General features: G+C 44.5%; 12 protein-coding genes across 12 annotated transcripts; 6 read left to right on the top strand and 6 right to left on the bottom strand.

Annotated features, from left to right (window-relative positions):
- Nucleotides 1-898: 898 nt before the first annotated feature.
- M431DRAFT_514398 (hypothetical protein) lies at nt 899-1,789 on the bottom strand. Its single transcript, XM_024920225.1, has one exon. The coding sequence runs from the start codon at nt 1,774-1,776 to the stop codon at nt 940-942; it is 837 nt and encodes a 278-aa protein (XP_024767093.1). The 5' UTR covers nt 1,777-1,789; the 3' UTR covers nt 899-939.
- Nucleotides 1,790-2,042: 253 nt separating this feature from the next.
- On the top strand, nt 2,043-4,149 carry M431DRAFT_157395 (hypothetical protein). Its single transcript, XM_024912970.1, has 3 exons — nt 2,043-2,806; nt 2,867-3,619; nt 3,687-4,149. The coding sequence occupies exons 1-3, from the start codon at nt 2,195-2,197 to the stop codon at nt 3,774-3,776; spliced, it is 1,455 nt and encodes a 484-aa protein (XP_024767092.1). The 5' UTR covers nt 2,043-2,194; the 3' UTR covers nt 3,777-4,149.
- On the bottom strand, nt 4,044-6,306 carry M431DRAFT_102285 (hypothetical protein; the record flags this gene model as incomplete). The annotated part of the gene is made up of 2 exons (XM_024911417.1): nt 4,044-5,899; nt 5,964-6,306. The coding sequence occupies 2 exons, from the start codon at nt 6,304-6,306 to the stop codon at nt 4,044-4,046; spliced, it is 2,199 nt and encodes a 732-aa protein (XP_024767091.1).
- A 1,551-nt stretch (nt 6,307-7,857) lies between these two features.
- On the top strand, nt 7,858-9,290 carry M431DRAFT_130018 (hypothetical protein). Its single transcript, XM_024912436.1, has 2 exons — nt 7,858-8,415; nt 8,491-9,290. The coding sequence occupies exons 1-2, from the start codon at nt 7,887-7,889 to the stop codon at nt 9,036-9,038; spliced, it is 1,077 nt and encodes a 358-aa protein (XP_024767090.1). The 5' UTR covers nt 7,858-7,886; the 3' UTR covers nt 9,039-9,290.
- Nucleotides 9,291-9,757: 467 nt separating this feature from the next.
- On the bottom strand, nt 9,758-11,694 carry M431DRAFT_102314 (hypothetical protein; the record flags this gene model as incomplete). The annotated part of the gene is made up of 5 exons (XM_024911418.1): nt 9,758-10,758; nt 10,835-11,016; nt 11,084-11,245; nt 11,300-11,474; nt 11,532-11,694. 5 exons carry the CDS (start codon nt 11,692-11,694, stop codon nt 9,758-9,760), a joined length of 1,683 nt encoding a protein of 560 aa, XP_024767089.1.
- Nucleotides 11,695-12,376: 682 nt separating this feature from the next.
- On the bottom strand, nt 12,377-13,524 carry M431DRAFT_526136 (hypothetical protein; the record flags this gene model as incomplete). Its single annotated transcript, XM_024920671.1, has 4 exons — nt 12,377-12,692; nt 12,761-12,918; nt 12,976-13,242; nt 13,318-13,524. The coding sequence occupies 4 exons, from the start codon at nt 13,522-13,524 to the stop codon at nt 12,419-12,421; spliced, it is 906 nt and encodes a 301-aa protein (XP_024767088.1). The 3' UTR covers nt 12,377-12,418.
- A 545-nt stretch (nt 13,525-14,069) lies between these two features.
- On the top strand, nt 14,070-16,375 carry M431DRAFT_157384 (hypothetical protein). The gene is made up of 4 exons (XM_024912969.1): nt 14,070-14,331; nt 14,387-15,374; nt 15,427-15,891; nt 15,943-16,375. The coding sequence occupies exons 1-4, from the start codon at nt 14,188-14,190 to the stop codon at nt 16,353-16,355; spliced, it is 2,010 nt and encodes a 669-aa protein (XP_024767087.1). The 5' UTR covers nt 14,070-14,187; the 3' UTR covers nt 16,356-16,375.
- A 709-nt stretch (nt 16,376-17,084) lies between these two features.
- On the top strand, nt 17,085-18,159 carry M431DRAFT_502033 (hypothetical protein; the record flags this gene model as incomplete). The annotated part of the gene is made up of 3 exons (XM_024918085.1): nt 17,085-17,114; nt 17,172-17,543; nt 17,602-18,159. The coding sequence occupies 3 exons, from the start codon at nt 17,085-17,087 to the stop codon at nt 18,157-18,159; spliced, it is 960 nt and encodes a 319-aa protein (XP_024767086.1).
- Nucleotides 18,160-18,678: 519 nt separating this feature from the next.
- Nucleotides 18,679-19,698, bottom strand: M431DRAFT_488590 (hypothetical protein; the record flags this gene model as incomplete). Its single annotated transcript, XM_024916577.1, has 3 exons — nt 18,679-19,011; nt 19,071-19,116; nt 19,172-19,698. The coding sequence occupies 3 exons, from the start codon at nt 19,696-19,698 to the stop codon at nt 18,679-18,681; spliced, it is 906 nt and encodes a 301-aa protein (XP_024767085.1).
- Nucleotides 19,699-20,142: 444 nt separating this feature from the next.
- On the top strand, nt 20,143-21,570 carry M431DRAFT_514393 (hypothetical protein). The gene is made up of 3 exons (XM_024920224.1): nt 20,143-20,284; nt 20,357-21,165; nt 21,233-21,570. The coding sequence occupies exons 1-3, from the start codon at nt 20,218-20,220 to the stop codon at nt 21,263-21,265; spliced, it is 909 nt and encodes a 302-aa protein (XP_024767084.1). The 5' UTR covers nt 20,143-20,217; the 3' UTR covers nt 21,266-21,570.
- Nucleotides 21,259-22,731, bottom strand: M431DRAFT_130002 (hypothetical protein; the record flags this gene model as incomplete). The annotated part of the gene is made up of 6 exons (XM_024912435.1): nt 21,259-21,644; nt 21,738-22,032; nt 22,130-22,211; nt 22,281-22,492; nt 22,557-22,627; nt 22,698-22,731. 6 exons carry the CDS (start codon nt 22,729-22,731, stop codon nt 21,382-21,384), a joined length of 957 nt encoding a protein of 318 aa, XP_024767083.1. The 3' UTR covers nt 21,259-21,381.
- Nucleotides 22,732-23,349: 618 nt separating this feature from the next.
- Nucleotides 23,350-25,810, top strand: M431DRAFT_514392 (hypothetical protein). The gene is made up of 2 exons (XM_024920223.1): nt 23,350-23,836; nt 23,892-25,810. The coding sequence occupies exons 1-2, from the start codon at nt 23,501-23,503 to the stop codon at nt 25,695-25,697; spliced, it is 2,142 nt and encodes a 713-aa protein (XP_024767082.1). The 5' UTR covers nt 23,350-23,500; the 3' UTR covers nt 25,698-25,810.
- Nucleotides 25,811-27,055: the final 1,245 nt, after the last annotated feature.

The following is a 27,055-nucleotide window of genomic DNA, read 5'->3' as shown; positions in this document are numbered from 1 at the left end:
AAAACAAAAAAGAAAATTATAAATTTTTTTATTTTTAAACTAAAGAAAGTTACTTTTTTCTAAAACTAAAGGGTTATTATAAATCTAAAGGTAATAAAATTTAATTTATTTTAAATATCTAAAGGGTTTATAAATATTTCTATTTCTTTAAAGTTTTTAAATAAAACTATAAAAGTAAAAATTAATATTATTTTATTTAATAACTAATTAAACTAAGTAAGGGTTTTTAGTAGTTAAGTACCTAAAAGGTAGGGTACCTGTAGATATAGGAGGGAAGCTTACCCTGCTAGTGTAATAATAGCTTGGGGTAATACAGTAATGACGGGGACGAGAGCTTTTTCCGCTTTAAGAGTTTACCGAGTTCGCTAACCAACCAAACTCCCCTATACAGCTGATCTCTCTTGCGAGAATGCTAGTGCTAATTCAACTATATCGGTATATGGAGACACGCCTAAAGGGCCATACTCTGCCGCGCTATCTACTGCATGGGATTTCCTGTTTATTAAGTGGCAAGTCGTTGATCGCAGTCACTTAGCTTAGATGCTACTTTCTGCCTAAACTTGCCTTCTGTGTTGTGCAAGTGAAATACCATTTTAAAGAAGATGGGCACCCAAATGAAGTTTTACATCTACACAAGATCAACTAAATAAATACACTGGCATTTATCCCCGTTACTCATTTCGTTTATACTACCTAGCTATCGCGGTACACATGCTCTCAGCATAAGAAATGTGCGGGTGAGTATATATTTGCAAGCTGAATGGGCATCAATTGTGCCAATCGAGATAGGTATACCGCACAAGCTGTTCCTCCCCGCAGCAAGGTATGCAGAGTTCAGCGTATTAAAGCTGGCTTATGCGTACCAACGCTACGTCAACGCTGTACGTGTGAGAAAAATGGCATATTGTTTTTCTTCAAAAGCTGAGTATCTAAACTTCATTACCAAATATATTGACTCATGGTCGCACCCTTGTACGTATACATGTCAAATTTAACTCCTCCATGCCCCCCACCGCTTCCAGCGGCAACCATAAATGGCATGAGATGTTCTGACGAACCCTCCACATGGGCCAGGTAGCTGCTAGCATGAGATCGCCAACCCAGCAAGGCCTTCGCTCTTGCTTTTGGATCTTGAATGGAGGCGGCTGATTCTAGGAAATCTTCGAATGCAGAAGATCCAGCAGGGACAATTTTATTTTCGAAATAGGCTTTCGCAATAGCCTGAAAGTCGTGGTACGACCCTCCGCTTCCAATAACCGCATATCCCCGATCTCGAAAGGACTCTACGGCTTGTCCCAATTGAATGTTTAGTTCCGTGGACTCAATGTCGGTCTCCCCACGTAGAACAGACATCTGCACAATAGGAATGTCTGCCTGAGGCCTCATTAGGATCATTGGGACGTAAACGGCATGGTCAAAGCCTCGACTCTCCAAGACTGGTTTGAAGCCTCTGTGTCGTAACTGTGCTGCAATCTGTATTGCTAGTTGCGAGTCACCCTTTGCAGCATACTGAAACTCAAAAGCTTCTTTTGGGAGCACGGCTCTTTGGTCTTCATAGTCATAATATAGACCAGGCTCATCGCCCATGGTTATATGTGGTTGCTTGGTTTCCCAATGAGCGGAGAAAAACAAAATGCCTTTGACACCGTCAAGTTTACTGCCGTGCTTCCGTAACATTTCCCTGAACGCTTGTTGTTCAGGATCCAACAGGGGGAAGGGGCCTGTGCCATGAGAAATAAAGAGGCACGGTGCTCGTTTATCGTCCACGGCGGTCATAATGCGATTGAGCCTTGTGATCGGATCAAAGGGAATTATAATTTTGTTTTTAGAAGTTTGATAGCAGTTGAGAAAGAATCCCGATTTTTCTATGTATTTATACATTGCGAAACAGACTCCGTGCATTCGGCCATTCTTTCCGTCGGAAACATGCGGTCCACCCTACGAAGTGGTTGATGCGAGAATGCTAGCGCATGTCTAAGCATATTTGTCATTGGAGCGGCCTTTGCATTCTCCACCTGGTAATCTAAAGAGTCTTTAACAGCCGACCTCTTTCGGCGCACTTGAAGAAGAACATAATCCGTGGAGGACGACTAATACGCAGCCTTCTTTCCGTTTTGCGCCTGTTGTCTCTCTATTGCTGGGCTCCGATTTTCTGGCGATATAACGGGGAACGTAAGGTAAATGCTAGAACCACATGGTCAATCCAGGCCACCCCAGCACAGGCTGCAAGAGCTGCAGACTAAGGCGCATACTTTGTGATTCAACGCGTCCATCATGCCTACGCTGCGTCAAATCTCATAGAATTTGCTTAGGTTATGATGACCTCCGGCAAAATGAGCCCCAGCAGACCGACACAGCACGACGTAGTTATCCCCTCAGCGGCTTGTCGACCTCCTCTTGTTCGCGGTCGTTAGATATCATACAGTCATCTTCGACATTTACGACAACTGAAAGTGATGATCGGGGATCATGGGAGTTGGCTGATTTGATATGCTTGGTGGAATACATGATCGCAGGCAACCTCGAGGACGAGAGACTCAACCTTAGTTCGAGAAACGTACTCTTCCTGTCAAATATTACTACCGGTCGGCACACCTCGAACGAATCCACTGGGCTCTTTTTGTCAGTTCTAGAGTTAACAGGCACAAATTTCTGGCTTCTGCATCAGCCATCACCATCTCTAGCCGTATTCAGTAATGCGTCTCCAAAATATTATTGCGTAACACGAAGATTGAGAGATGCAATAGCATCGTGTAGAGCATCGCCTGCTCTGGTTGCTTCGGTCTTTCTTTTGGCAGTCAATGACGTGAGTTTTTCTTTTAGCATATTCAAATAGAGAGCCTGCTCCCTAATTCTACATTTCTAGATGGTGACCAACGACAGTCCGGTCGATAGGACTTGGCAGACCCATGTCAATGGATTGCTGTCACTGCTGGCGCATATTCGTCCTACCAGTGGGTGGTACTGCTTCTGCAACGCCGTGCAGAACGTCAGAGGAGACAACAATTTTCAGGATGTTGTGGCGCTATTGAATGATCCCTTCGAGAAAATTAGTTTGCTGCTGGATATATCCATGCTACGCCTCTATGATCTATGCTTAGACGCCGAACGATTGCTCTTCATCCGCCAAGGTGCTCCACGACAACTCGATGTGAAGAAAGTACAGTTGGCTATTAAGCGTTTACAAAGAGACCTCCGTGTTGTACACCCAATGCTAAGCAACTGCACGAAAGACGAAAACGTTGAAGGCTTTCTAGCCTTTCGTTGGAATCAATACCGAACGCTTAATATAATCATGGCTCGGGTACTCATAAGGAGTAACGAGCTTATTCACTCAAGTAACGGATACCGAGATTCTAAGGAGTTTAAGATATTATTGAAAGCTGTACAGCAAGAAGTGGACGAGATCTGTTCCAATGTCCAATCAGTCGCGAGGTACAATGGAGGTTCAGGCACACCTTCGCCGCCCAAATCGGAGTTATTGACGGCTCTAAGTATCGTCTGGCCACTACAATGCGCTTTAAGTGCTCCTGGAATAAATGAGCAGCAACGTCTCTGGATTTCAGAGAAACTTTGGAATATTGGAGAGCGAGCCTCTATACCACAATCCATGTCATTGGTAAGTCCATTTTTTAATACAAGTCGCAGCGCATATTATTGTACTTCTTGTCTCTTACAAGTAATAGGCTAGACTCAGAGATGAAGCAACTAGTGACTCAGATATAATAGCTGGGTTATTACTGATAGCAATTAGTTTCTCCCCCCTACCTTCTTAAGAGCTGTTTTATCATAAAGAATATTTGTATCTACACCGCAGGGCGCATAGTATTAATTTCCTTCCCACACCACTGCTAGAAACTGTTGCTTTGGTGAACTCAAAATAAGGAAAGAGCTGATTCATATTGTCCGACGAAGTCCATGTCACTGTGGTACTACTCAGGACGACATTAACAGATACAGCCTTAGAAACAGGTAACTTATATACACAAATAGGACCTAGCCTATTACACCACTACCTAATTCCGTCTTAAATTAGCTTATTATTATGCTGGCTCCAAAGTCATACCTTGAAAGTCAAAGTGCGACTCAGGTGACAAGCTACTAGCGAATGGGAAAAGCGGTATATTTTGATTCAAGAAGTACTCTGATAAAGCGTCGATAGAATTATCAGGAGGATGAGGATATTGTACGTCTCCTAAATTACCATTAGATTGTATATAATCCATTGGTAGATTTCCGATTTGCGTTGGCGACAGCCCGGATATTGGTAGTAAGGACTCTTCTTGGAAAGTGTTATAATTAAAGGAGCGAGGTGTGATTGGTTTAATCACACTTTCGTTAGCAGGTACACTCCAGCTAAGCTGTGTGTTCTCAGTGTGATCCACAGAGCTCTCGCTGTAGCCCTGTGGTTTGGATGACGCCCGAAGATCTCCAAAGATACTTCGGACTGATTTGTCATTTTCGGAAAGCAAGGTATTATCCCTTCTTGTTGTATAAATAGCCACGGCTTCTTTTAGTTGTTCGCAGATCCCAGCAAATCTGGAGGCATGTGGATTTAGCTTTCCAAGATGGACCAGTATTTTAATTGCCCGATTTAGCAACGGATTCACGGACCAGGCATAACGTCCAGATTTGTCTAGAAAAGCAAGACCTAGACACAATGCCGATATAAACACGCTATTGACAATCAAAGGTTGCCGGCTTGGCGTGATTAGCTCGAAGACATACTCATAAGCGATGTCAATGCCTTTTATAGCAGAGTTGACACAAGCGTCAGCGTAGGTGGCGAGACTGATCATGATAGAAGAAGTTTCGCTTTTTGAGAATTCCTTGTCCGAAGCATGGTGGACTCGGAAGGTCAGAAAAGGCTTCGTAAGCAGAACAATGGAATAATAATACGCCATCGTGACGATGCTTGAGCCTTGTTTTGGAGACAGACAAAAGCCTCCCGGAGATGCATCGTGATTCTGCTCCGCGTCTGGTTCATCAATCCCATCAACCATCAACATTCGCGGCAACTCTTCGGTCCATTGTCTATGCTGCTGCGAGATACTTCTAGCCAACTCAAGGCTTATAGCCTTTTCTGCATAAACTTCGACCAGTATTCGCTCGAAAACATTGCAGATCCTAAACATCGCTGAGAAGACTTGTCCCGCCACATCGGGGCGTTCGTAGTCACGCGAGGGTTTAAGTGGCGACCAGACGATGTTTGATACAGCCTCTGTCGTCGCGGGCGGTCTTCCTAGAGAAGCCGCCAGGAATAGATCACATACTCTCAATGACTTCCAAGCACGCTCTCTAGCTAGGCCTTCCTCGCCGCCGAAGGCCTTATTTGTCTCATGGAGATGAATTCCAAGTGTATAGGCAGCCCTGGCAGCAGTGCCGAGATTTATAAAGGCGGCGTTGTACTGGCATGCTGCCATCATGTGATAAGTGATTAATATGACTGCCTGGACGGTCGCCAGGCTGGGATCGTCTATGAGATTGAACATGGTAAGTTGACGCCCGAACGCAAAGCATTGCTCAGAAAGTAGCTCGTCTACGTCGCCTTGAGCTCTAGCTTGGAACCCTATGGCGAGGGCCAGGTGGATGATAGCAGACTTGGCCTTTGTTCTTTGTGAAGGTTGTTCAACCCAGTCCTGCAACTGGGCTAGCAGCCAAGGTGGGTCGAAGAAGTCCAATATTCCGCTTACCGCAAGGAAAAACTCCTTTGCAATACTCTGGGCGGTAGCCAGATCTATTGATGGCTCTCGGACCGTCTCAAAGCGTATTTTCGAAGTGGCCTCTAACATAGGATTCCGAGCGGGTTCATTGGTAAAGGGGCATAGCCCTACAGCAGCCCGTAACGTGCATCTGACCGACCCCAGAAAAGATAGAGATGCTGAATCCCCTACGTAGACTGCAATCTACGTCAGCAACAATAAATCACTTGTTTTCGCTTGCGTTCGGTTCCGAGAACATACTGAATTTACCTCTACTATCCTTGAGCATTTGCGAATCTTTGGATACAGAGTACAGATTTGAAACTGGGATATCGATTTGCTTTGATGATGATGATGCCGGTGATGCGGGATCAAGAGGGCCCGGCTCGCGTCGAAATTCTCTGTTAGGAAGTCCCCTTGACAGTTGGCTTTCTTGTGAGGCTGGTCGAGGGTATCTTGAATAACGACAAGCATCTTCGACTCCACGAGCCCTGCAGTGATCACAAGGCAATATGCCATTACACTTCGACTTGCGTTTCTTGCAATTCTCGCACGCTTGCGCAACCCGTCTCCGGAAGCGAGGGTCAACCTTCGGTCGAGGCATTGAGAGGGACACTGCGACTTGGAGGACAGGTAAATGAATAAGAAAAAATGCCTCAAACCAGTATGCTAACATTACAGATGTGGAGCGCAGCCACAAGAAGAAATGTTCCTCAGAGTTAAACTTCTTTGTTTGTAAGGCGAGCCGTTGAGGAGGTAAGACCAAAATACATTTAGGGCACCTTGGTCTAATCTGACTAAGTCTAGGGTTGGTAAATCATGAATGCGGGGAACAATCTTGGTAGATCAAGGCCATGTGATCGGTTTAAAACAATAAAGCGCTCTGGCAAACTGGCATACTGTCATCTATGTACGTAGTAATCTACAAGGTTTAGCACTTTAATCTCCGGGGTTGCCGAGCTTTGTGCATTTCTTTTAGTCCCGACTTTCCAATCCTTAAAGGACAATTAAGGAGGTTATATCGGCAGGAGTAGCGGGCACTGACACTCAATATTCACTACCCTAGTTCCGTAGACTCCCTCTAGTGGCAATGATAAAGGAATAACGAACGGAAAAAAAAGAATTAAGCGTGACATCTCTTTACAAACCTCAACTTAAGTAACTAAATACAAGTTCTTGTACAGAGACTGTAGGCATCTGTCAGTCATAGTTTCTATCTCACACACAGTCCTTAGCTAGTCTTTAGCTAGAACCACTACTTGTATAGCAGCTAACTGCATAGAGTACAGGGCACTGCGGGGGCGGGGCCAGGTGGAATGGTGGTTTTCAAGTCGAAGTCAAGAGTTAATTCCACGGAAAGGTGAGACAACCAGCCGTAAGCAGTCACAGAATTCAGAAGCATTACGAAGTGAAGTTCTGCGTCTTCCTAATATATCACGAAGTGAACTGGAACAAAACATAAAGAAGCAAGATCAATTTCTCTATCTCTCTCCACTGACATACTGCAAGGCAGTGCTGTGAGATCCATTGTTGCGATTCGCCGCCGAGAGGGTGGTAATATGGCTTGTTCATTGTTCTTGTTCGGTAGTTCTTAGGTGTCATTTCGCGTCACGATATATGAAGGTTATTCGCCTGGAACTATAGCTTGATTTCCTCGGTCTTGCAGAATGTGGCTGCATTACTTGGCAGAAGATAGCGGCTATCTTCTAATACTAAAGGCAACAGCTCCTCATCAATTCATTGCAAGAAAAGCTCTTTGTTGTTGTATGTTGTATGCTGTTGGATGTTGAATTCCACTGTAACATTCGGAATATAGGGACACATTTCTTCCGTCCCATAGCACATGAAAGATGATCTCAAGACTGAAGCAGAGAGAGGCGGGGGACGACTCTGCCCCCGATTACGAGGTAGTTAGCCCACCGGGAGGGTTGTGGCCTGCCGCGCGCCTAATCCACGAAGCCCCAAATGGCTACGGGCACTGTAATTGTTGCGTTCCATGCTAGCTTTGGCTAGCAAGGGGTAGCATCCGGCGCTATCGAGCATCCGGCCGACCCATACACTATCCGGTGCGCCATCCGGACAATGGCGACCTTACTACTAGGTGCCGATTATAACTTGCTGTTGTTTCGTGCGCTTGGTTGGTTTCTGTGTAAGTCTCGAGGCCGCCAGCTATTGAACGCAACCATGTTTGCACCGCAGAGTTTTTCTTACAATATTGCCCCCAGCCGGGTTGTCTTTGGGAGTGGAAAGCTCCGAGCACTGCCCGTGGAGATGGCAAGGCGTGAGTTGCGCTCCCCATTGATCCTGACTACTTCCGAACAGATCCACCAAGGCGAGATGGTCAAGGCTACTTTAGGCACTGGACACACGTTTGCCGAGGCGACTATGCACACGCCAACAAGCGTCACTGAGAGGGCCCTGGCGTATGCGAAGTCCGTCCTCGCCGACTCGATTGTTTCTATTGGCGGAGGGAGCACTATTGGACTCGGCAAGGCTATAAGCATTCGCACCGGGCTGCCCCATATTTGCATCCCGACAACATATTCTGGCTCAGAGATGACGCCCATTCTTGGCGAGTCAGCGGACGGACTCAAGAAGACGAGGAGTGACCCCAAGATTCTTCCCGGGACAGTCATTTACGATGTGGATCTGACTATGACTCTTCCGGTCGGCCTGAGTGCTGCCAGCGGCATGAACGCAATCGCTCACGCAGGTATTATAGCCTTCTTTTTTTTTATCCCTTCTACTAACACATTGCGGTCTTGAGAAATATTAACCAAGTCTGCAGTGGAGGCGTTGTATGCTCACGACTCGAACCCAATCATCTCCCTGCTCGCCATTGAAGGTGTCAAGTCCCTTGCAGAATCTCTCCCTGCCATCATGGACTCGCCAACAGATCTGAATGCCCGATCTATGGCCCAGTACGGCGCCTGGCTTTGCGGACTCTGTCTTGGCTCCGTTGGCATGGCTCTCCACCACAAACTCTGTCACGTCTTGGGCGGGAGTTTCAACCTGCCTCACGCTGAGACACACGCTGTTATACTACCCCATTCTTTGGCATACAATGCTCCAAATATTCCGGAGGTTATGAAGAAGCTGGCGGATGTGCTCCCAGGTAGTAATGGCGATGCTGTTCAGGGACTCAGCTTTCTTTTAAAGCGCCTTAAATTGCAACGTGGATTGCAAAGTTTCGGATTCAAAGACGAAGACATCGATAAGGCGGCTGATATTGCAACTAGTAATCCTTATTCTAACCCACGTCCAGTCGAAAGGCCTCTGATTAGAGAGTTAATTAGAAGAGCATACGCCGGTGAGGATGCAAGAGTAGATATGTGAAACAAGCTTAATCTTCGCCACACGACTGAAACAAGGCAACAGTGGAAACGTTGAGAGGGAAAGGAATCGGCTAAAGAACATCAATATAATCGACTTGGCGAAGCAAGTTTTATAAGTGTTACAACTGTGATGACTGGGTCTATTTCCATGTGTAAAATGGTCATTGGACTTATGTAAGTAGCGAGTTACGGTGAATTGGGGCAATTGGGGTTGTGAATCATTTAGTAAAAGTTAGTCTCTAATAAAAGAGTCATCTCAACGGCTGTCCGAGGCATATAACGGTGAAACAAAGTATAGAAGGATACGCTTTTAGGCATCGAAAGACGAATTCCATTGGACCTTCGCTGATGGGTTGTTTTCGGCCTCCTTTTATGTGTGGCGGTTTTTGGCTGTTGAAGACTATTGCCCTGGTAATCGGGGCCAGTCATCTATTAAATGGCCGGCTGGATTGAGTTGTATCAGAAACCGTAGCACAAAAAAGGCGAAGTAACGAAGTCAAAGAATGTGAAATACAATAATGACGGTAATGAACTCTAAATTCGTCCAATACAGAGGAAGCCTCTTCGTGCTATAGTATGATTCAAGCCACAAAGTCCAGTTTGAACATGCATACCTCCTTTCAGCTACCCAGCTCGCGGATCTCTGACCATTCGTCACAGCAGCATAGCCTCAGTGAATACTCATTCAACAGCTATTCCAGATTCTACCACCTACACAGCTTAATGTGAGAACGGGAGCTGTCTATACTCAACAGTCTCTTCCGGGTATGGCGACGCTGGTAAATCTACAAATGCCGGCTGTAAGAAATGTGCCAGCTCGCCATCTTCGGGGTTGACCTGAGGAGCAGACCAACCGTCTCCAAGCCATGATAGCCGGTTAGCCTGGGTCTCTTCATTGTATGCATAATTGAAATCTTCCCAGCGTGGTGACCGCAGAGTCTCCAGTGCATGCAAAGCACTACCCGGCCAGATTCCCACAATTCGGTCTCCCTTGCCACCCTCGCTCTTATACCAACTGCTGCATTTGTCGATATACACGGTATCTTTGAAGTACCTATCAATGACTTCTGAGAAGTCTTTCACACGGGCGGACTTTGGTTCCATGCTCGAGATATTCTCCTTTTGGAGTTTCCGTATACATTTGATAATGTAATCCCCCGTCTTTTCGATCATGGTCGTAAGTGGTCCCGTGCCAATGGCTGCATTAGGACCTAGCATCATGAAATAATTAGGAAAGCCGTCGGTAGCCAGAGATAGATACGTCTCAGGGTACGGGTCAAACTTCTTCATCATGGTTTGACCATGTTTTCCAACCACCGAGAAAGGTGGCGGCGCCGAAGTCTGAAAACCAGTTGCGCAAACCAAAACGTCCAGCTCCTTGATTTCTCCATTTTGTAGCACAAGACCAGTGTCTGTAGCTTCGGAAATGGGTGTATTGATGAAATCGACATTATCTTCACCAAGTGCTTCAAGATAACCAGGCCCAGGTGTCAGCCTTCGGCAGCCCACACTAAAGTTTGGCATTAAAGCTTTAAGGATGTGTGGTTTCTTTGCCAACTTTTCTTTCATAAGCGCTGTAAAATCCTCACGAGCGAGCTTCTGCGTTTCTGAGTCCTTGAAGGTAAGAGAATGAGCAGAGTTGCCGTCTCTCTCGATAATGGTTCGAAAATTCAGGTAGTATTGAGGGTCATTGGTGAATTTTGCCTTGTGCTCCGGAGAAACTACAAGAGGTTAATCTTCCCGGTCTCCTTTTCGTAGCATCGCGACTCGTAAGCAATTAAACTGAGTAAAACTTACAATCGGTGCTTCCTAATCCAAGAGTCTTCAATGCGGAATCTCCAAAGGGTCTGGAGATCCATGTCGTGCTCCGGATAAAGCAGCTTAAATGCGTGCCACATACTCGCTGCAAAGCAGGAATAATCTGGATGGCGCTACTTCCGCCACCAATAATGCCAATTCTTTTCCCTTCAAAAGTAATACTAAGGACAGAATTAACGTTTTCTTTTTTCCAAAAAAATAAAAATAAAAATAAAGAATTGTATATACCTATCATTCCATACAGCTGAGTGAAGTACGGGGATTTTCATTTCACGGATTCCTGGAATATCTGGCCAAGAGGGTTCGTTTAGCATTCCCCGCGCACTGATGACAACATCGACTATATCAACTATAGTCTCTCCAGTTTTCAAATTCTTAATCGTAACCTCCCTAATGAATTGTTAGTTTGAGACATAAGAAGATAGGTATATAGATATCTCGAACCACTTTGAGATATCCTCCTTCCACTTTGCGTTGGTTACTTTATGTAGAGTCTTGATGAATCGGTTCACAGAATATCGTTCCGCAACCGACTCCAGATATTTACATATCTCTGCCGCGGGGGCGTAAAACCGGCTCCAATTCGGGTTGGGTGCAAATGTGTACTGATATGAATGTGCTGTCGGAGGGTGTTATACACTAATGATATCTCTTCAATAGTCGACATAAAACATACCAGGAATGTCGCAAGCACAACCCGGGTAGCGGTTCTCATGCCAAGTGCCACCAATCCCGGAGTTCTTCTCATATATGGTTAGTTTCACGTTGCGTAGTCGCTCTGGTATCCGAACGCCGCAATAGATTCCCGAGAAACCGGCGCCGATGATGATCACACTCATTGGTCGAAAATTCTCCACGACCCGAGGGTAAGCTGTAAACACCTGAGACTTGGGTTGCGTCGTGTCAATTCTGGAACCGTTGGTCTTCTCATGAGTAAGATCAAGGTCTAACTTTGTCGTTGATGGAGGAACCATGGTTATCAAGGCTCTGAAGTTGCTTCCAAGAAACCACTAGCAATTCTGCGAAATCTAAGCGACTGAATGACTCCTTTTTTTACGAAGCCAGGAGAGAATGAATCCAGAGAAATTAAAGCAATTTAAAACTTTCACTGGGCCTCTTTACATGCTCAGGGTTGCTGGATGACATCATACGGCCAGATTCCTCATGCGCATGAATCGATCAATAATGAGAACCGGGCCGAGAACACTTCATTCGCCGCGGGTCATCGCCTACCCACGGAAGCAGGATCCGTAATACTGGACACCGTGAGGGCTGAGGTGGAAGAGGGGTTCCCAAAGCTCAAGTTATCTAATTTCCTCCTATTGTCTGGCAGCATCGGGGCGTTTCCAGGGAGACATGAACGGCTGTTACAGAAGAGCTGAAATGAAGCCTGACTACATGTAACTTCATTCTGAGAACCAAATTGAGATATGTCTTTGATTATACTACTGCTTTCCTCTACTATAAGCATCATTGTCAAAGTACATCTTATAAATGCAGCCAATTGAAGATTGAAGGGCTCTGATCGATGCTGTTGGCCTTTCAGCTGCAATTTATCCTCTCTTAATCTATATCCGGTACAGGCAGACCGTTTATGTACTGCATTTGCTTCCCCTGAGCCTTCATCGCTGCCTCTGCGTTTCTGTATCGCATATCAATTGCCTCCTGCTTTGTAACAAGAACAAATTCATATTTCATTAATGCACACCCAACATCGACACCATACTGTTCAGCCGTTTCTTTGTCCTGTACTGTCTTCAACTCCACCACAAGCGTACTCTTAACACCAAAAACTGCATCTGATGTTTCATATGGATCATTTTTTAAGTATAAAGCACTGCATGCAATAGTTAATTGGGAACTTTACAACAGCGTAGAGCAGATGTATCGGCGCCATAAACATACGTGACGAGAGGATCATAAGTCGGATGGTCAAACATAAAGTGCATGTGACTTGGCCGGTAACAATGTCGATTGAGGGCTCCAAGAAGTTTTCCAACCGGCCCATCACTTGGAATTGGATATGGGACCGGGACAATGCCTTTGAACCAGAAATTCCCATCCTTGTCGCTCGTAAGAACAGCTCGTCCGTTAGGACCGTCATGATCTGCGTATTGAACATCATAAAATCCCTTGGAATCTGTCTCCCAAACATCAATTCTGGCATTCTCGATTGGCTGCCCTGCCAAGTTGCGAACTTGGCAGATGACAAGAAGTGGGTTTCCCTGAGGATCAGTCGAGATGTTGGCACCATTGGTAACATACTCCGCTTCGTGAGTGTGGAATGGTCCTAATACTGTCCCTTCTGTCGAGCCTTTTGGCTTGGGGTGGTCAATCGCATCAACAAGCAATGAAACTCCGAGAACATCCGAAAGTAAAATGAATTCCTTGCATAGACACGTATTAGACGTGATTGATGGGATTGAGCGAAATGTATCGGCACCTATCCGTGATACGCTTACCTGACGTGTATCAGTACATTTTTGACCAACTTTAGTGAGGAACTCTATTGCAGCCATCCACTCTTCCGTACTGAGTCTCGTTTCCCGTACTAAATCATGGAGATGAACAACAAGTCTTTCAAACAGATACTTAACACGTCTTTCGGGACAGCTAGAATTCACGATTTGAACATTTTCTGTAATGTTTTCAGTGGTGAGGTCCAGCATTTCGACCATTGTATTAAGCGTTTTGTGAGTCGACATGTTGATAGTGGTAGGTAATAGAAAGCAGAAAGTAGTCGTTTGACTTAATTTGATAGCCTCTCTAGTTGAGGTTGCGTAAAAATGAATGAAGAAGCGTACCAAACGAATTTAGAAGCGGATCTCCTTCAAACGTCTATAAGGCATAGTACAACACTACAAACACTTGATACTCTGCTTTATGCCGGGTAGCCTTCTTTCCCCTTGCCCGCTTATTCAAGACGCCAGCTCTGCACCCTAGACAGCTTTTCGCTTAGCGGCACGGAGTACAGAAAACGGATCTGGGAGTTCAGCGGACCGATGAGGTGTGGGGCGGATGCGTTCCCGGATGGTTCTGGTGTCTTTCCGACCCGTGTCCGAGCCATTGCTGTCATGCAGTCCCATCCGATTAGTCTGAGAAAGCCAAGTTCGTCACTGAGGGATGTCCGTCTAATAGCCGTGAGAACGCTAAAGCCAGACAATGCCAATGGCCGCCAAAGGATACTTCCACGGCCGTCAACATACTCAAGGAACACACATTTATCCCTTCGGTATTATACAAGACGCCCTGCCAGCCTTGAAACATCCTACAAAAGGCAAAGCGAAGTATTCGTCGATTTTAATACCCTAATCACTCAAACGTCCGCAAAAATGCCCGTCTTTCAAGAAACCTCCTACAATGATCGCGACCTTCGAGTAAATCCAACAAAGGAACCGCCTTTGCCAAGGTTGACTTCACGACCACCATTAGCCACCGGTGGTGAAGATGAAAAGTATGAAGTTATCATAATTGGTGTAGGTCAGGGTTCATCCAGATTTTGTGCAGATCAATTGATAAGATAATCTCAAGGCCGGTCCTGCGGGAATGATGTGCACATTGATGCTCGCTCGTTACGGGCTTGGAGATACCATTGTATGCTTTGATGCCAAACCTGAAACGCTGAAAGCTGGCCAGGCTGATGGTCTTCAGCCTCGCACGTTGGAAGTACTGAAAAGCCTGGACGTTGTTGATGAGATCCTCAACCATGGATGCCATATGTCTGAGGTCGCTTTTTGGAACCCCAAAAGAAACACATCGCCTCATGATGCTCCCGGAATTGAGCGTACATCTTTTGCACCCGACGTGGCGGTGGCAGCGAGATATAAGCATGAGGTTACCATACACCAGGGCCGGATCGAACGAATCCTCGAAAGCAATCTCAACCACTATGCACCGGACTGCATTCATAGAAACGCCCGATTCATAGATTTTCAGATGGACGAAGTAGGCGATACTGAGTTTCCTGTCAAGGTGGAGATCGAGCTTGAAGATGTTGTTGGTGCCAAGACACGCAAGACTGCACGCGCCAAATATCTCGTTGGTGCTGACGGTGCACATTCCGTAGTTCGACGGCGGATGGGGCTAGATCTTGTTGGTGAAACAACGGACCACATCTGGGGTGTTGTTGACTTCGTGGTGGAGACAGATTTCCCAGATATACGGAAGCGCTGCGCTATTCACTCCGATGCTGGTTCTGTCATGATCATACCTCGTGAGCGTATTCAAGGTGGGGAATATTTGACACGTCTCTATGTACAGACAACAGAAGAAGTCTCTGTTGAATCCTTAGACCAAAATGTCGAGGGAGAAAAGCAAATGTCAAAAATGCGGAGAGGCAGGATCACTCTTGATTCTATTCTGAGACAAGCTCAGCGTGTCTTTGAGCCCTATGAAATAGGTGTCAAGGATGGAACTCAGGTTGATTGGTGGGCTGCATATCAGATTGGACAGCGCATGACATCCAAGTTCTCTCTCAAGGATAGCAACGGTCAACCAAGAATATTTATCGTCGGAGACGGTAAGTAGAGCTGCATTTTGACTCGGGTGTTTCAGTAGCTGATATTGAGAAGCTTGCCATACGCATAGCCCAAAGGCTGGCCAAGGTATGAACGTTTCCATGATGGATTCGTACAACCTTTCCTGGAAGTTGGCCCATGAAATTCATGGGCTAAGTCCCAAAACAGCTGGCCCAACCATCCTCTCCACATATGAGGACGAGCGATTCGAGATTGCAAAAATGCTTATAGAGTTTGACACCAAGTTCTCATCCATGTTTTCAGGAAAAGTTAACTCGGATAAAAACGTCGAGGGACTGACGCATGATCAATTTCTAAAGGTCTTCAGAGACGGTAATGGCTTTACCAGTGGGTGTGGCATTGAGTACTCGCCGGGAATTCTTGTTCAGCACCCTGCTCCTGAAGATTGCCCAATCCATGGGGACAACTATCTCAATGGGGTCTTGAGACCCGGCCGACGGTTACTAGATTCAGTGGTATTGCGATATGCAGACGCTAACAGGCGACACTTGCAAGATGGTGCGAAACTGCATAACCCATGCATAGAGATGTCATTGCTAACAGTTGTAGATTTTCCTTCCAATGGGCGATTTAGAATTCTTTTATTCACAACATTCGATCTTTGTGAGAAAGACGGCAGTTCATCTCAGGCTGTAAATTGGATTTGTCAAGATTTAATGCCCGTGTTCCCATCCTCCACTATCGAACTAGTCGTGCTCCATCCTTTCTCAGAAAGGAAGTTTGAATGGGGGGATATCCAGCCATCGATCAAGAAGTATGCGGAAATGAAATTCCACGGTCCAGCGGATGAAGGGCTATACGCAACGTACGGAGTTAATGATCGTGTGGGTGCCGCTGCTGTCATTCGGCCAGACGGCTATGTTGGCATAGTCACATCTCTTCAAGGGATTTCTCAGATGGAAGAATACTTGATTCGTTGCTTAGTTAAAGTTGAACGTGATCAACTGTCTCCTCGTGTATGAATAAAACAATTAATACGTTGGCTATAATACATATATCGATCTTCGTCCACTCTACGAAGTATAAAGCGGGCTCTTTCAATACTAGGAAACCTTTACGTTAATGCACATTAAAGCATATATTGGCACAAGTTCCAGTAGTGGTACGGCTCAAATGACACTCAACAGTACGAAAAGCTGCTTTACGGGCCACCTACAAAGGCTTTGAATTATCTTGTGTACAATCATGTGGTATGCAAAACCTTCTGAAATGATGACGATTGTAGCATGCTAGTCACCAGCCCTGTCTACAGCTGCTTCAGAACCTCGGATCGGAGACCTGTCGCGTGGTTTCCCGTCTCCATCCGGGGGCTTTTACATGGATATGACACTACTCCACTTCCACAGGTGAGATGTCTAATCGGCTCTGTTCGGATACGGACTTGTTCAGTGAGCACGCGATACTATACATACTGAACTTCGGGTTCCGGGGTTATGGCTCATTTATATGCGCAGGGCTATATACAAAGGCGCCTGGAATTCCCGATAATATCTTTCTTAGTTGAGTATTCTATAGTACGGCTTTCATTGGCGTTGTGAGTCAGTCCATTGAGCTTAAGACCCTCATCAGTTGGGTTTAGAATCTATTTTATTTATTCCTCTTTTCTTGTTTGTGCCTTTTTGTTCTTGAGTACAAGCTACAGACAAGCTGCATTACGTCTAGACGTATTACGGCTCCCGAAGCCGTTCAGAATGGGCGACTACTCAGAGTCATGGCTCAAGGCACGTAAAATTGAATACGTATACTTACCAATAAAAAGAGGCGCCTAACAAATCCAGTTCGAGGAATATCTAGGCGTCCGACCGGTTCTCAACGGAAATGCTGATGAAATGCGCTCCATGCAAGAGGACATGATGACGGCACTTGCAGCACAATACCCCCCAATCCCTAATTCTATCAGGATCCATGAGGGTGTGCATGATTCTTTCAACTATCGTATTTTTTGCCCTGCTGCCGACACAAGCGACAAACTCCCTGTTGGAGTATACTATCACCCCGGAGGTCTTGTCATTGGACCGTCCATTGCGGACGACTATTTTTGCGCCACTATTGCAAGCAGCAAAATCGTCGTCATTTCCATAATGTATAGATTATCACCAGAGCATAAGGCACCAGCACACCTTGAAGACGCGCTCAATGGGTTTGAATGGGTATGTCTTATGTCACGAATAAGCAGAGCTGAGACTCATATAGCTAATACCTACGCAGGCGTATAACAACGCTTCTAGATTCGGAGGCGATTCAACGAGAATATACGCCATAGGCGTCTCGGCCGGGGCTGGACTTGCTTTTTCCGTCACTCGCAAGGTCCTTTTGAGTCAATCTTCACTGCGACCTGATACGGTCAAAGGCATTGCTGTCTTCTGTCCCGTTGCGCTGCACCCCGACCACATCCCGAAATATTACGAGTCAACTCATACATCTTACGCCGAGATGGAGGAGAATGTGCCACTTTTGAGCGCATCAACGATGCGTCTATTCTTCGACCTTGCAGGAAATGATGCTGAAAATGAGGACTACTTTCCAATTAGAGATTCGAACATCTTGGGGCGATTACCAGCCGTGTATGTATGTACCAGCGAATTGGATCCAGTGAGAGATGATGGAAAGGTGTTGGTGGCAACCTTGAAGGATGCAAGGGTTCCCGTCAAGTCTGACCATTATCTTGGCCTTCCACATTGCTTCTGGATAGTTCCTTCTTTACCCGAGACTGAGACATTTTATAAAAAGGCTATTAATGGAATGCAATGGGTTATTGGGATGTAGCTACTACCTCCTCAAGTGTTCTGCGATTATTGTGAGATAGAATTAAAAGGAAGCTGAAAAAAGGAAAATACCTTGAAGGTTTGGACATAACAACATTGAATGTTAGCTATGGGTTAGCTAGGAGGTGAGCTTAGCAGACTTCTAATTGATTGGTTCTTCAACACTGAGTGTGTTTCGGCGATTCAGCTCCAATATAATGTAGCGTATGTACCGTCCCATGCTTTTCTAGAGAGGCCAAGACATGGTTGCAGTTAAGGCAAGCATTCAGTTAATACCGCAATGCAAACTCTGCTTAGTTAGTGGATATGATATTAATGGTAAGTCTTTACAGTTACAACTCTATCTTTATCCTGGAATAATGTGTCCTACCATATCTTTGAAAGGGAAACGACGCCAATTGCGAGCGAATCCATAATCACGGAGAAGCTTGTACCCAGAAGATAATAGGAAATTTATGAACAAAGCGCATTGCCAGTGCAATTGCAACTAAATAACCGCTAAGTCTCAATGAGCTTTGGACTACAAAACGTAGCCTTCTAAAGTCTTTTTCGTCCTTTTCTCAACCGCATGATGGCGATTCTCTTCCCATATCTCCCCTCCTTCGCCAAACTGATTGCTCAAATGACCCAAAAAGAAGTCCAAATTTTTCACAGCCTGTGGGAAGGCATTTGCGAACGTACTATAGATCTGCTCCACGGTCGGCTTCGTAACAGCCTGAGAAATCTCGTCATCGAAAAGCGCCAGGTACTTACGATTGTGCTCCAGGTCGGCGGCAGTATCAAGTGACCATCCATCTTGGAGATGACCAACAATGATCTTGGTAGGCTTAAGCGACTCAATCAATTCAATGACCTGCGGAACTCACATTGTAAGTAACCTCCTTAGAAAGTCTTAATACATGGAGTTCTTACCGATTGCCACGCATGGAGAATTTCTGGTGTCTCAATTTCTTCTGCCCTGCCCAGTATCTATAAGTACATTGTATGGCGAGTGTTCAATTAGGCACTCTTACCAGAGATGTGTGCTTCTCCCATACAACGCGTCACCGGTGATAACGGTCCTCTCCGTTGGCAGCCAGAAAAGCGTGTGGTCCACTGCGTCACCTTGTACTGGCCCCAGAAGCATAATTGGGCTTTCTGGATCTTTGTCAAGGATGATAAAGCTGTACGGGTAGGGATCAGGTTTCCTTGGCACCTCTGGAATCTCGTCTCTGCCAAAGATGGTCGGCCAATATTTAACCTTCTCATTGTATTCCCTGTCAATTCCGGCTCTAACATAAGGTGCGGCATAAAATTTCGCAGATGGGAATGCCTCTAGGATAGGATTGGCACTGAAGTAATGGTCCGGGTGGTGGTGCGTAACAAAGACGGCCTGTAAAGCATTCGGGGTTTTGTCCTTGATGAATTGAACAACGCGAATGGCATCCGAGACCAGGAATGGCGGGTCAATCAGCATAGCAGATTTGGTCCCAACAATGAGTGTCGTAACACTTGATAGGCCCTTTTCAGATGAGGATATATGATACGTTTGAAGTGGCATGGTGATTGAAGTTACAGAATAGGAGGTTGTAGCTGTTTCTATGTGTTCGGCCAGATGCTAGTTACCAATTGTTCAAGAAGTATGCACTACAATTTGGACAACAATGTCAGTCCGAGTAAGCTATATACCCAATAGCGAGGTCTTATTTTGCCAGATACGCGACGAATTTGGTGCATTGGGCGGCAGAAATCCAACAGCGGGGAAGGGTTACATCCGGAAGGCGTCTAGTGCGACGGAACCAGACCTTCAGTGAGTCTGGGGATTTGCTTTTCTATTGGGAGTTTCGGTCCTGTCGGAAGCTGGAAACTAAAACGCATAAAGTGCATCTTCCGGCCCACCTCTGCTAACGGAAGCGGGAAATTGTGAGAGAAGATTTGCTTTCCGCTTAAGCCTGTAGTCGCACATATATAGACGGCTCAAATAGCTTGTGACTTGGAAGATATACTATTTTTGATTGCTCATCCACTCTTACTATGTGAATTCGACATTCAGTGATCAAATTCTGTAGTTCTTGAAGCAATGTCAGCTTTCTCGCTCGACCGTCAGAAGCTCCCACAGCTCAAAGACAAAGTCGTTGTACTTACAGGTAGATCCATATACCAACTGCTGCGAAAAGAGAAGGGAAAAGATCAAGACTTTCTTACTAACATCCCTACTGGTGGCGCCAACGGTATAGGTGCGGAAACAGTGAAGCTGCTTAGCTCCCATGGAGCAAAAGTGGTCTTCGGCGATGTTGACACAGAACAAGGGATGGTCCTCGCAAACTCTCTATCTCCGAATGTCTGCTTTGTTCAGACCGATGTAACGTCATATTCATCAGTTCTGCAGTTGTTTCAAAAAGCTTTTGAGCTTTATCAACGTATTGACATCGCCGTGTCAAATGCTGGGCTTGGGGAAAGACCGGAGTGGTTCGAGCCGTCCATGAACCTCGTCAGCGTGCAGAAGGAGCCAAATACAATAACCCTTGATGTTAACTTGAGAGGCTCCTTATTTGTGGCTCGAGTGGCATCTGTATATTTACGCCAAAACGCCAAAAGAGAAGACAATAAGTCGTTGATACTTCTTTCGTCAGTAGCCGGATTTGAAGAGAGTCCAGGTATCTTTGTGTACCAGGCGGCCAAGCATGGTATTATAGGTCTAATGCGAAGTTTGAGGAAATACTCCTCTACTGCCTATGACGAGGCAAGCATTCGAGTAAATTGCGTTTGTCCGTGGGCAACGAAGACAGCCATGATCCAAGAATTCCAGGATGCGTGGGAAAAGGAAGGCCTCCCACTAAACACCTGCATTGACGTGGCCGAAGTTGTCGCGGCTATTGCGCTGGAAGAAGATTTAAATGGAGAGAGTGTTTATGTGGAAGGTGGAAACTCATGGCTCTTTGAGGAGAATCTCCGGCGCCTTCAGCCTCAATGGCTCGGTGAATCAGCTATCCAAAATCTAATAAAAGGACAAGCTTATCTAGCCACGGTATGATGCAAAGTTACCCTCGGTTTCAAGCAATCTAACCCCTTCACAATGGCTAACATATTTGCAGGGTTTAAAGTGGAATATATCCAAGGAACTCTAGTTTCAAATATCTGTGACAAGCCGGTCTCCGACATGTTAATACTGGGAAGAATTCCCCAAGGGAGAAACTATGTGCTAAGTTTATATTGGCGGATAGATCGGATTATCTGGCGAATATTATTGTTGTCCTTCCCACACCTCTGCTAGAAACTCTGTAGCTTTAGTGAACTGAAAATCAGGAAAGAGCCGATTTATCTCGTCTGACGAATCCCATGCCCCTTTGGTACTACTCAGGAGGATACCAACAGATACAGCTTTGTGCATATCTATCGAATCGGCCTTGAAGGCGGCATGATGAGTGGCTTCAATATTCCAAACAGTTTTCAGCTCACCAGCCTCTAGATCTTCAATCTTTGCTTTTTCGATCGCGAAAGGGTGTCCTGTAATAGATAAATTTGAAAAGTTCAGTCAGCAATGCTTCAGACTTAGAATCCCTTATTTTTTGGCAACAATTATGCTTCTATTGTTCTTACCTCTCACAGACTCTCCGATGGCCAAAACTTGTGCGAACGTCAACCTGTTGCCTCTGATCCCTCCAATAATCGGCCATCTGCCTCCTTCGTAGTCAACTGCACGGGCAACAATAGCTGCAAAATCCTTGACTGAAGTAAAGTTTATAATGGCGTCCTCATGGCCTTCAACAACGATACCACGCTTGTTCTGGAAGTCAAAGATGGTTTGCAGTGGGTCAACGTACTTGCTGGTTTTGTAGGGATAGGCTAGGTAGTCCAAAAACAGACCAGGCTGGAATAAGGAATACTCAAGAACCTGTGAGTCACGCGAAAGTGGGTTAGCAATATGGATGTGTACCTCGCTCACCAAACTCACAATTTCCAGCTATTGTACTTGCAGAAAGGTAACTTACGATCTCCGACTTGTTTCTTTCCCTCAAATATTCCCGGATTACTTCTTTTTGCCCTGACCAGGACATATCCACCGTATCTTTGCTGTTGATTTGGTCATTAGCCGGTCAAAGGAAACCGCAATGGCCATGGTGTTACTCAATGACTATTTACCTTCCATACTCGCTTGGCGAAAACCGGTTGACACCAGCTTCAATGGCTGCATCGATGAGGTTCTTCTGCACTTTTTGCTCGAAATCTCCCAGCGTCTGGATGAACGATAAGAGAGTGTGAACACCGTTAAGCGCTCTGGTGAGGCTTTTCACATCATTGTAGTCGACAATCTGCCACTCGAGGGTCGATGTGAAAGTCTTAGGTGGCACAGCCTGTACATGGACATCAGCTTCCGCTACTTTCTTTTATTTGAGGCACGTAAACAATGTCTCATACACTTCTGCTCAATATGGTAATATCATGGTTTTTGGATTCAAGTAGAGCATCGATGACTTCTCGAGCGACCTCTGCATCATAACAACATGATGATTAGCAGTTGTATACCGCTGCGTCAAGCCAAGATGATTTTTTACTTACGCCCGGAACCACCAGCAATGGCGACTTTGACCATTTTGAACTCTGCGTTATGCAAAAGCGAAGAAATTTGTTTCGCTAATATAGCGAAAGGGTAGAGATAAGAAAAAGCGATGTAAAAGTTGAGCAACATGGAAAAAAGAAGTTATGTCGTGGCGAGCCTACCTCGTGGAATATATATGTATTTGAATTGAGGTTACTAGTAACTTTTGACCGCGGAGGAGTACCCTGCCGGCCTTTGTACCCAACGGGGGTTTCGGAGTCTTTAGTTGAATAACTAGTATAGATCTGCATGTTGACTGGTGTTGGACCGCGGTGCATGCGGTAAATGAATCCTACCCTAGCTTGATCGATCCTTTGTCTATGATGAGAACCTGCTGCGGAAAAACGCCAGTACTATTACGGAGAACATATTGCGCTGCAATTTGTAGATTATTGTACATAAATTTTATCTGAATACTCTGTCTGACGGTAAAATGAGGCACTGTTTATCCACGCTCCCCTAATTTCCACATAATTAATCCTCGATTCTAACTGAATCTTGCATGATTTTCTATGTCAGCTCGGTGCAATGGCGTGATTACGTAAAATCATTGAAGTATGGATAATATTGATGTACGGAGGACCATACTTCCGAATCTTACACCACCGCGGCGGAGACTTTAACGTCTTTCTCAAACCGAGTTCAAAAAAAGAAATTGACTTCTAGGAAAACTATATGCAAGGCATTATCAACGTCGTTCTATCCAATTCGCAAGGAAGGGGATTCTTGTGACCTTCGTGGCTGGAGTCGTTATCGACGGGAAATGTCGGAACAGCAGAGCCAACGCTGGCCATCCTCCGCGGCGGAAGACAAACAACATCCGCCCAAAAGGCGCAAGATCCGCAAGGGCACATTAAGCTGCTGGGAGTGCAAGCGCCGTAAAACAAGGTGCTCCTATGCAGCGCCGTCAAACAAGAAATGTGATGGATGTAGGAGCCGACGGACAAAGTGCATCAGCCAAGAGTTTCGCGACGAGGCGGACGACAGAGTCGATCATGAGGAATCTCCGACAGTACAGTTGACCAGGCACGGCGACAATACTGGATCAAATGCATCACTCCAGTATCAACCCGATCAGGGGAAGATTACTTTGTCAGCGGTACGTTCCTTAAATGCCTTGATTGCCATTTTACTTTGCTAATGGCGAGTGAAAGAAATTTCCGGAGAGAGATGATCACACTTCGAAGTCCAACTCAAAGGCACACTTATCCGTTAATGCCGCTATTTCGAATATTGGACCAGAAGCACAGTTAACAAACAGACTTGACGAGATATCCGGCATCCTCTTGGGGAAATGGCCTGACCAGCATGATCTCGACTTGATATTGAGCATTCCAGTCGATATTTCGACCTTATTCCACGGAGTTATATACAAGCCGTACTCTACATTCTATTCCAAACACATGGAATCTCCAAAAGAGATGCTTCAATTGCCTCCGCAGGGTGCCAGGGCTCATCCTGTGCTCATAGCTAGAAGACTCTTGCTACTGGCAACATACCTTCAAGGCGTTCCGCCCTCTTCAGCCAGCAAACTTGATGGTTTGAGCTCAGACTATCGTGCCATCATGTGTTGCCTCGTCGATGTCGTCTCTAAGCTAGTGACTAGCAATGATGAACTTACCAACTCACTCGAGGGCATAGAATGCATCATGACCGAGTCTATGTACCTCAATAATTCTGGGAACCTCCGACGCGCATGGATGACGAATCGCAGAGCTATGCTCACGGCTCAATTGCTAGGGCTACACACGGGAACAGGCGGGCCGGTAAACATCACACTAGAGCAAAAAAGCCGAGACCGGATTGATCCTGATTATATGTGGTTCCGTATCGTCCTCTCAGATCGCGCTCTGTCGTTAATATTGGGGCTTCCCCAGGGCTCCTCGCTCGACGACAGCTTTGCTTCTCCGAATGCCTTAGAGTCATGCATGGCTCTGGAGCGCATAGAGCGTATCCAGGCAGTTGCTGCCGGGCTTATACTGCGTCGTAACAGCGCCGAGGCGAGCGAACTGTTAGAAACTTACAAGATTGACAAGATGCTCCAGGACGCCGCAGCCCTGATGTCGCCACAGTGGTCTGTAACGATACATAACACTGCTTTCGTTCCCGACAATGAAGTAAAGATATTCGAAGATTCGATCCGCCTCATGCATCAGTTTACGCATCACAACCTCTTACTACAGTTACATCTACCATTCATGTTACAACCTTCTTCGGCAGACGGTCCGAATCATGATTACAGCAAGATGACTGTTAGTGCCGCAAGCCGCACCATCATCTCTGATTTCGTGGCCTTCCACAATACCAATCCTCTTCCGTATTATTGCCGGATGATTGATTTTGTAGTTTTCATTGCCAGCGTGACGCTGTGCATCGCGCATATTGATGCCCGGCATCAGCATCAAACTAGCAGTGACAACAACTGCGTCGGAAGAGGCAGCTTCACTGCTTTGGATTCACTGCGTCATCAGCGACTGAGGGATCGAGGATTGCTTGACTATATTCTAGAGATCATGGAGATGAAAGCGCGAGCCAATCACGATATCGTAGCTCAGAAGATTTCTGCGATCATCCGACCTCTCCTCGCGGCCGAGAGCGATTCCGATAACGGGCGATACTACCTAACCACTGCATCTCGGTCGGTTGATCAAAGAACTTATAGCCAGAAATCACAACCTCAGAGCTTGGGCGAAACTGGCGAGACTCCTAATAAGTTGCTAATCTATATTCCACATTTCGGCACTATCAACATCGAAGCACATCCAGAGGTTACCATTGGAGAAAATGCATCAATCTTAGGTAACAACGCCACATCTCCGAGTGCTGGGCATGAAGTTTTGCAGGACGCGGTGATAGAAGTGGATCATATAGGACCCAGCGATCTCGACTGGCAAGCGGTCCTCTCAACATATTCGAACGCATGTTTAGGGAGCGACGATTGGTGTAGTGCTGGGATATAAGCTATGTTGTGATTTTGCAATACCAAACCACCATAAGTCCAATACTCTTGCAGGATTACTCCTACTTGATTATGTGTAGATAACAAGGTTATACTTTTTAATCAAGCTTCCCTCCTACATCTACAGGTACCCTACCTTTTGGGTACCTAACTACTAAAAACTCCTTCCCGTTTAACTAATTATTAAATAAAACAACTATAATTTTTTTATTTATAGTTTTATCTAGGGACTTTAAAGAGATAAAAATATTTATAATCCCTTTAAATAATTAAAATAAAATAAACTCTATTACCCCTGGACTAGTAATAGCCCTTTAACTACTAAAGAAGGTAACCCCCTTAGGCCTAAAAATAAAAGAGGTTATAGTCCTCCCCTTTACCCTTAAGAAAAAAAAATACTTTAAAAAAGCCCTTAGTATAAATAAAATACTTTTACTTAACTTTAATAAAGTAAAATTAAGTATAATAGTAATAATAATTATAGTATAAATAACTTTAAAAGGCTTTATTATTTTTATTTTTAATAATATAAAAAAAATTATTAACTTAAATAAAAAAAGGAAATTTTTTATTAAAAATAAAATTATAAATTAAATTAATAAAATTAATATATAATAGTAGGCTAAATAAAATATAATATTAAATATAGCTATAGTTATTAACTTTTACTTAGTATAATATACCTTCTAGCTTTTTTTAATAGTAATAAAATAAGTTTATTTATATTTAAATACTATTTTTAAAAACTTTATTACTTTTAATATTAACTTTAAGGGGGGGCCTAAAGACCTTAAGAAATTAAATAATAAAAAAAAAAACTACTTAATTAACTAAAATAATATTAGTTAATATATTTTATAATAAAAAAGATAAATTAAATATTACTAGGACTTTTATTATAGTAAAAGCTTTTATATTTATTAAAAAAGTAAGCTAAAAGGACCCTAAGGTTATATAAGTATAAATTATATTATAAAAAAATATTTATAATAAAAACCTTTAAAAAGGAATTAATAACTTAAAGTATTTCTTTATAAGTAGTAAAAGGCTAGCCCTTATTACTAATAGAAAAAATATAAATAAATTTAATAAACCTAAGGAAAGCCTTAATAATTATATTTTTATTTAAGTCCCCTTAGATTATATATAAAAAAAGCTATTAATTATTAAGGCTAAATAAAAATTAATTAAGATTTTAAAGCTTATAAATAAAAATATTACTTATTTTTAAAAAGTTTAATTAAGCTTTACCTTTAAAAGTAAAAATTAAAATATTAAAAATAAAATTATTATACTTTAGCTAATAGTAAAAAATAATAATTTAAAAATTAAAAAAGTATATTTATAAAAGGTTTTTCT

This window comes from Trichoderma harzianum (assembly GCF_003025095.1).
Source record: "Trichoderma harzianum CBS 226.95 unplaced genomic scaffold M431scaffold_54, whole genome shotgun sequence".
In the NCBI taxonomy this organism is placed as follows: domain Eukaryota; kingdom Fungi; phylum Ascomycota; class Sordariomycetes; order Hypocreales; family Hypocreaceae; genus Trichoderma; species Trichoderma harzianum.
Note: the sequence above shows the minus strand (reverse complement) of the source record. Positions and strands in the feature narration are given on the sequence as shown.

Coding starts and splice junctions, on each gene's coding strand:
- M431DRAFT_514392 (XM_024920223.1), top strand. CDS start 23,501: ATGTCGGAACAGCAGAGCCAACGCTGGCCATCCTCCGCGGCGGAAGAC. Junction 23,837..23,891: donor GGAAGATTACTTTGTCAGCG/GTACGTTCCTTA, acceptor GGCGAGTGAAAG/AAATTTCCGGAGAGAGATGA.
- M431DRAFT_514393 (XM_024920224.1), top strand. CDS start 20,218: ATGTCAGCTTTCTCGCTCGACCGTCAGAAGCTCCCACAGCTCAAAGAC. Junction 20,285..20,356: donor CAAAGTCGTTGTACTTACAG/GTAGATCCATAT, acceptor ACATCCCTACTG/GTGGCGCCAACGGTATAGGT. Junction 21,166..21,232: donor GACAAGCTTATCTAGCCACG/GTATGATGCAAA, acceptor ACATATTTGCAG/GGTTTAAAGTGGAATATATC.
- M431DRAFT_157384 (XM_024912969.1), top strand. CDS start 14,188: ATGCCCGTCTTTCAAGAAACCTCCTACAATGATCGCGACCTTCGAGTA. Junction 15,375..15,426: donor AATATTTATCGTCGGAGACG/GTAAGTAGAGCT, acceptor GATATTGAGAAG/CTTGCCATACGCATAGCCCA. Junction 15,892..15,942: donor CAGGCGACACTTGCAAGATG/GTGCGAAACTGC, acceptor TAACAGTTGTAG/ATTTTCCTTCCAATGGGCGA.
- M431DRAFT_130018 (XM_024912436.1), top strand. CDS start 7,887: ATGTTTGCACCGCAGAGTTTTTCTTACAATATTGCCCCCAGCCGGGTT. Junction 8,416..8,490: donor GAACGCAATCGCTCACGCAG/GTATTATAGCCT, acceptor CCAAGTCTGCAG/TGGAGGCGTTGTATGCTCAC.
- M431DRAFT_514398 (XM_024920225.1), bottom strand. CDS start 1,776: ATGACCGCCGTGGACGATAAACGAGCACCGTGCCTCTTTATTTCTCAT.
- M431DRAFT_157395 (XM_024912970.1), top strand. CDS start 2,195: ATGGTCAATCCAGGCCACCCCAGCACAGGCTGCAAGAGCTGCAGACTA. Junction 2,807..2,866: donor TTCTTTTGGCAGTCAATGAC/GTGAGTTTTTCT, acceptor CTACATTTCTAG/ATGGTGACCAACGACAGTCC. Junction 3,620..3,686: donor TACCACAATCCATGTCATTG/GTAAGTCCATTT, acceptor TACAAGTAATAG/GCTAGACTCAGAGATGAAGC.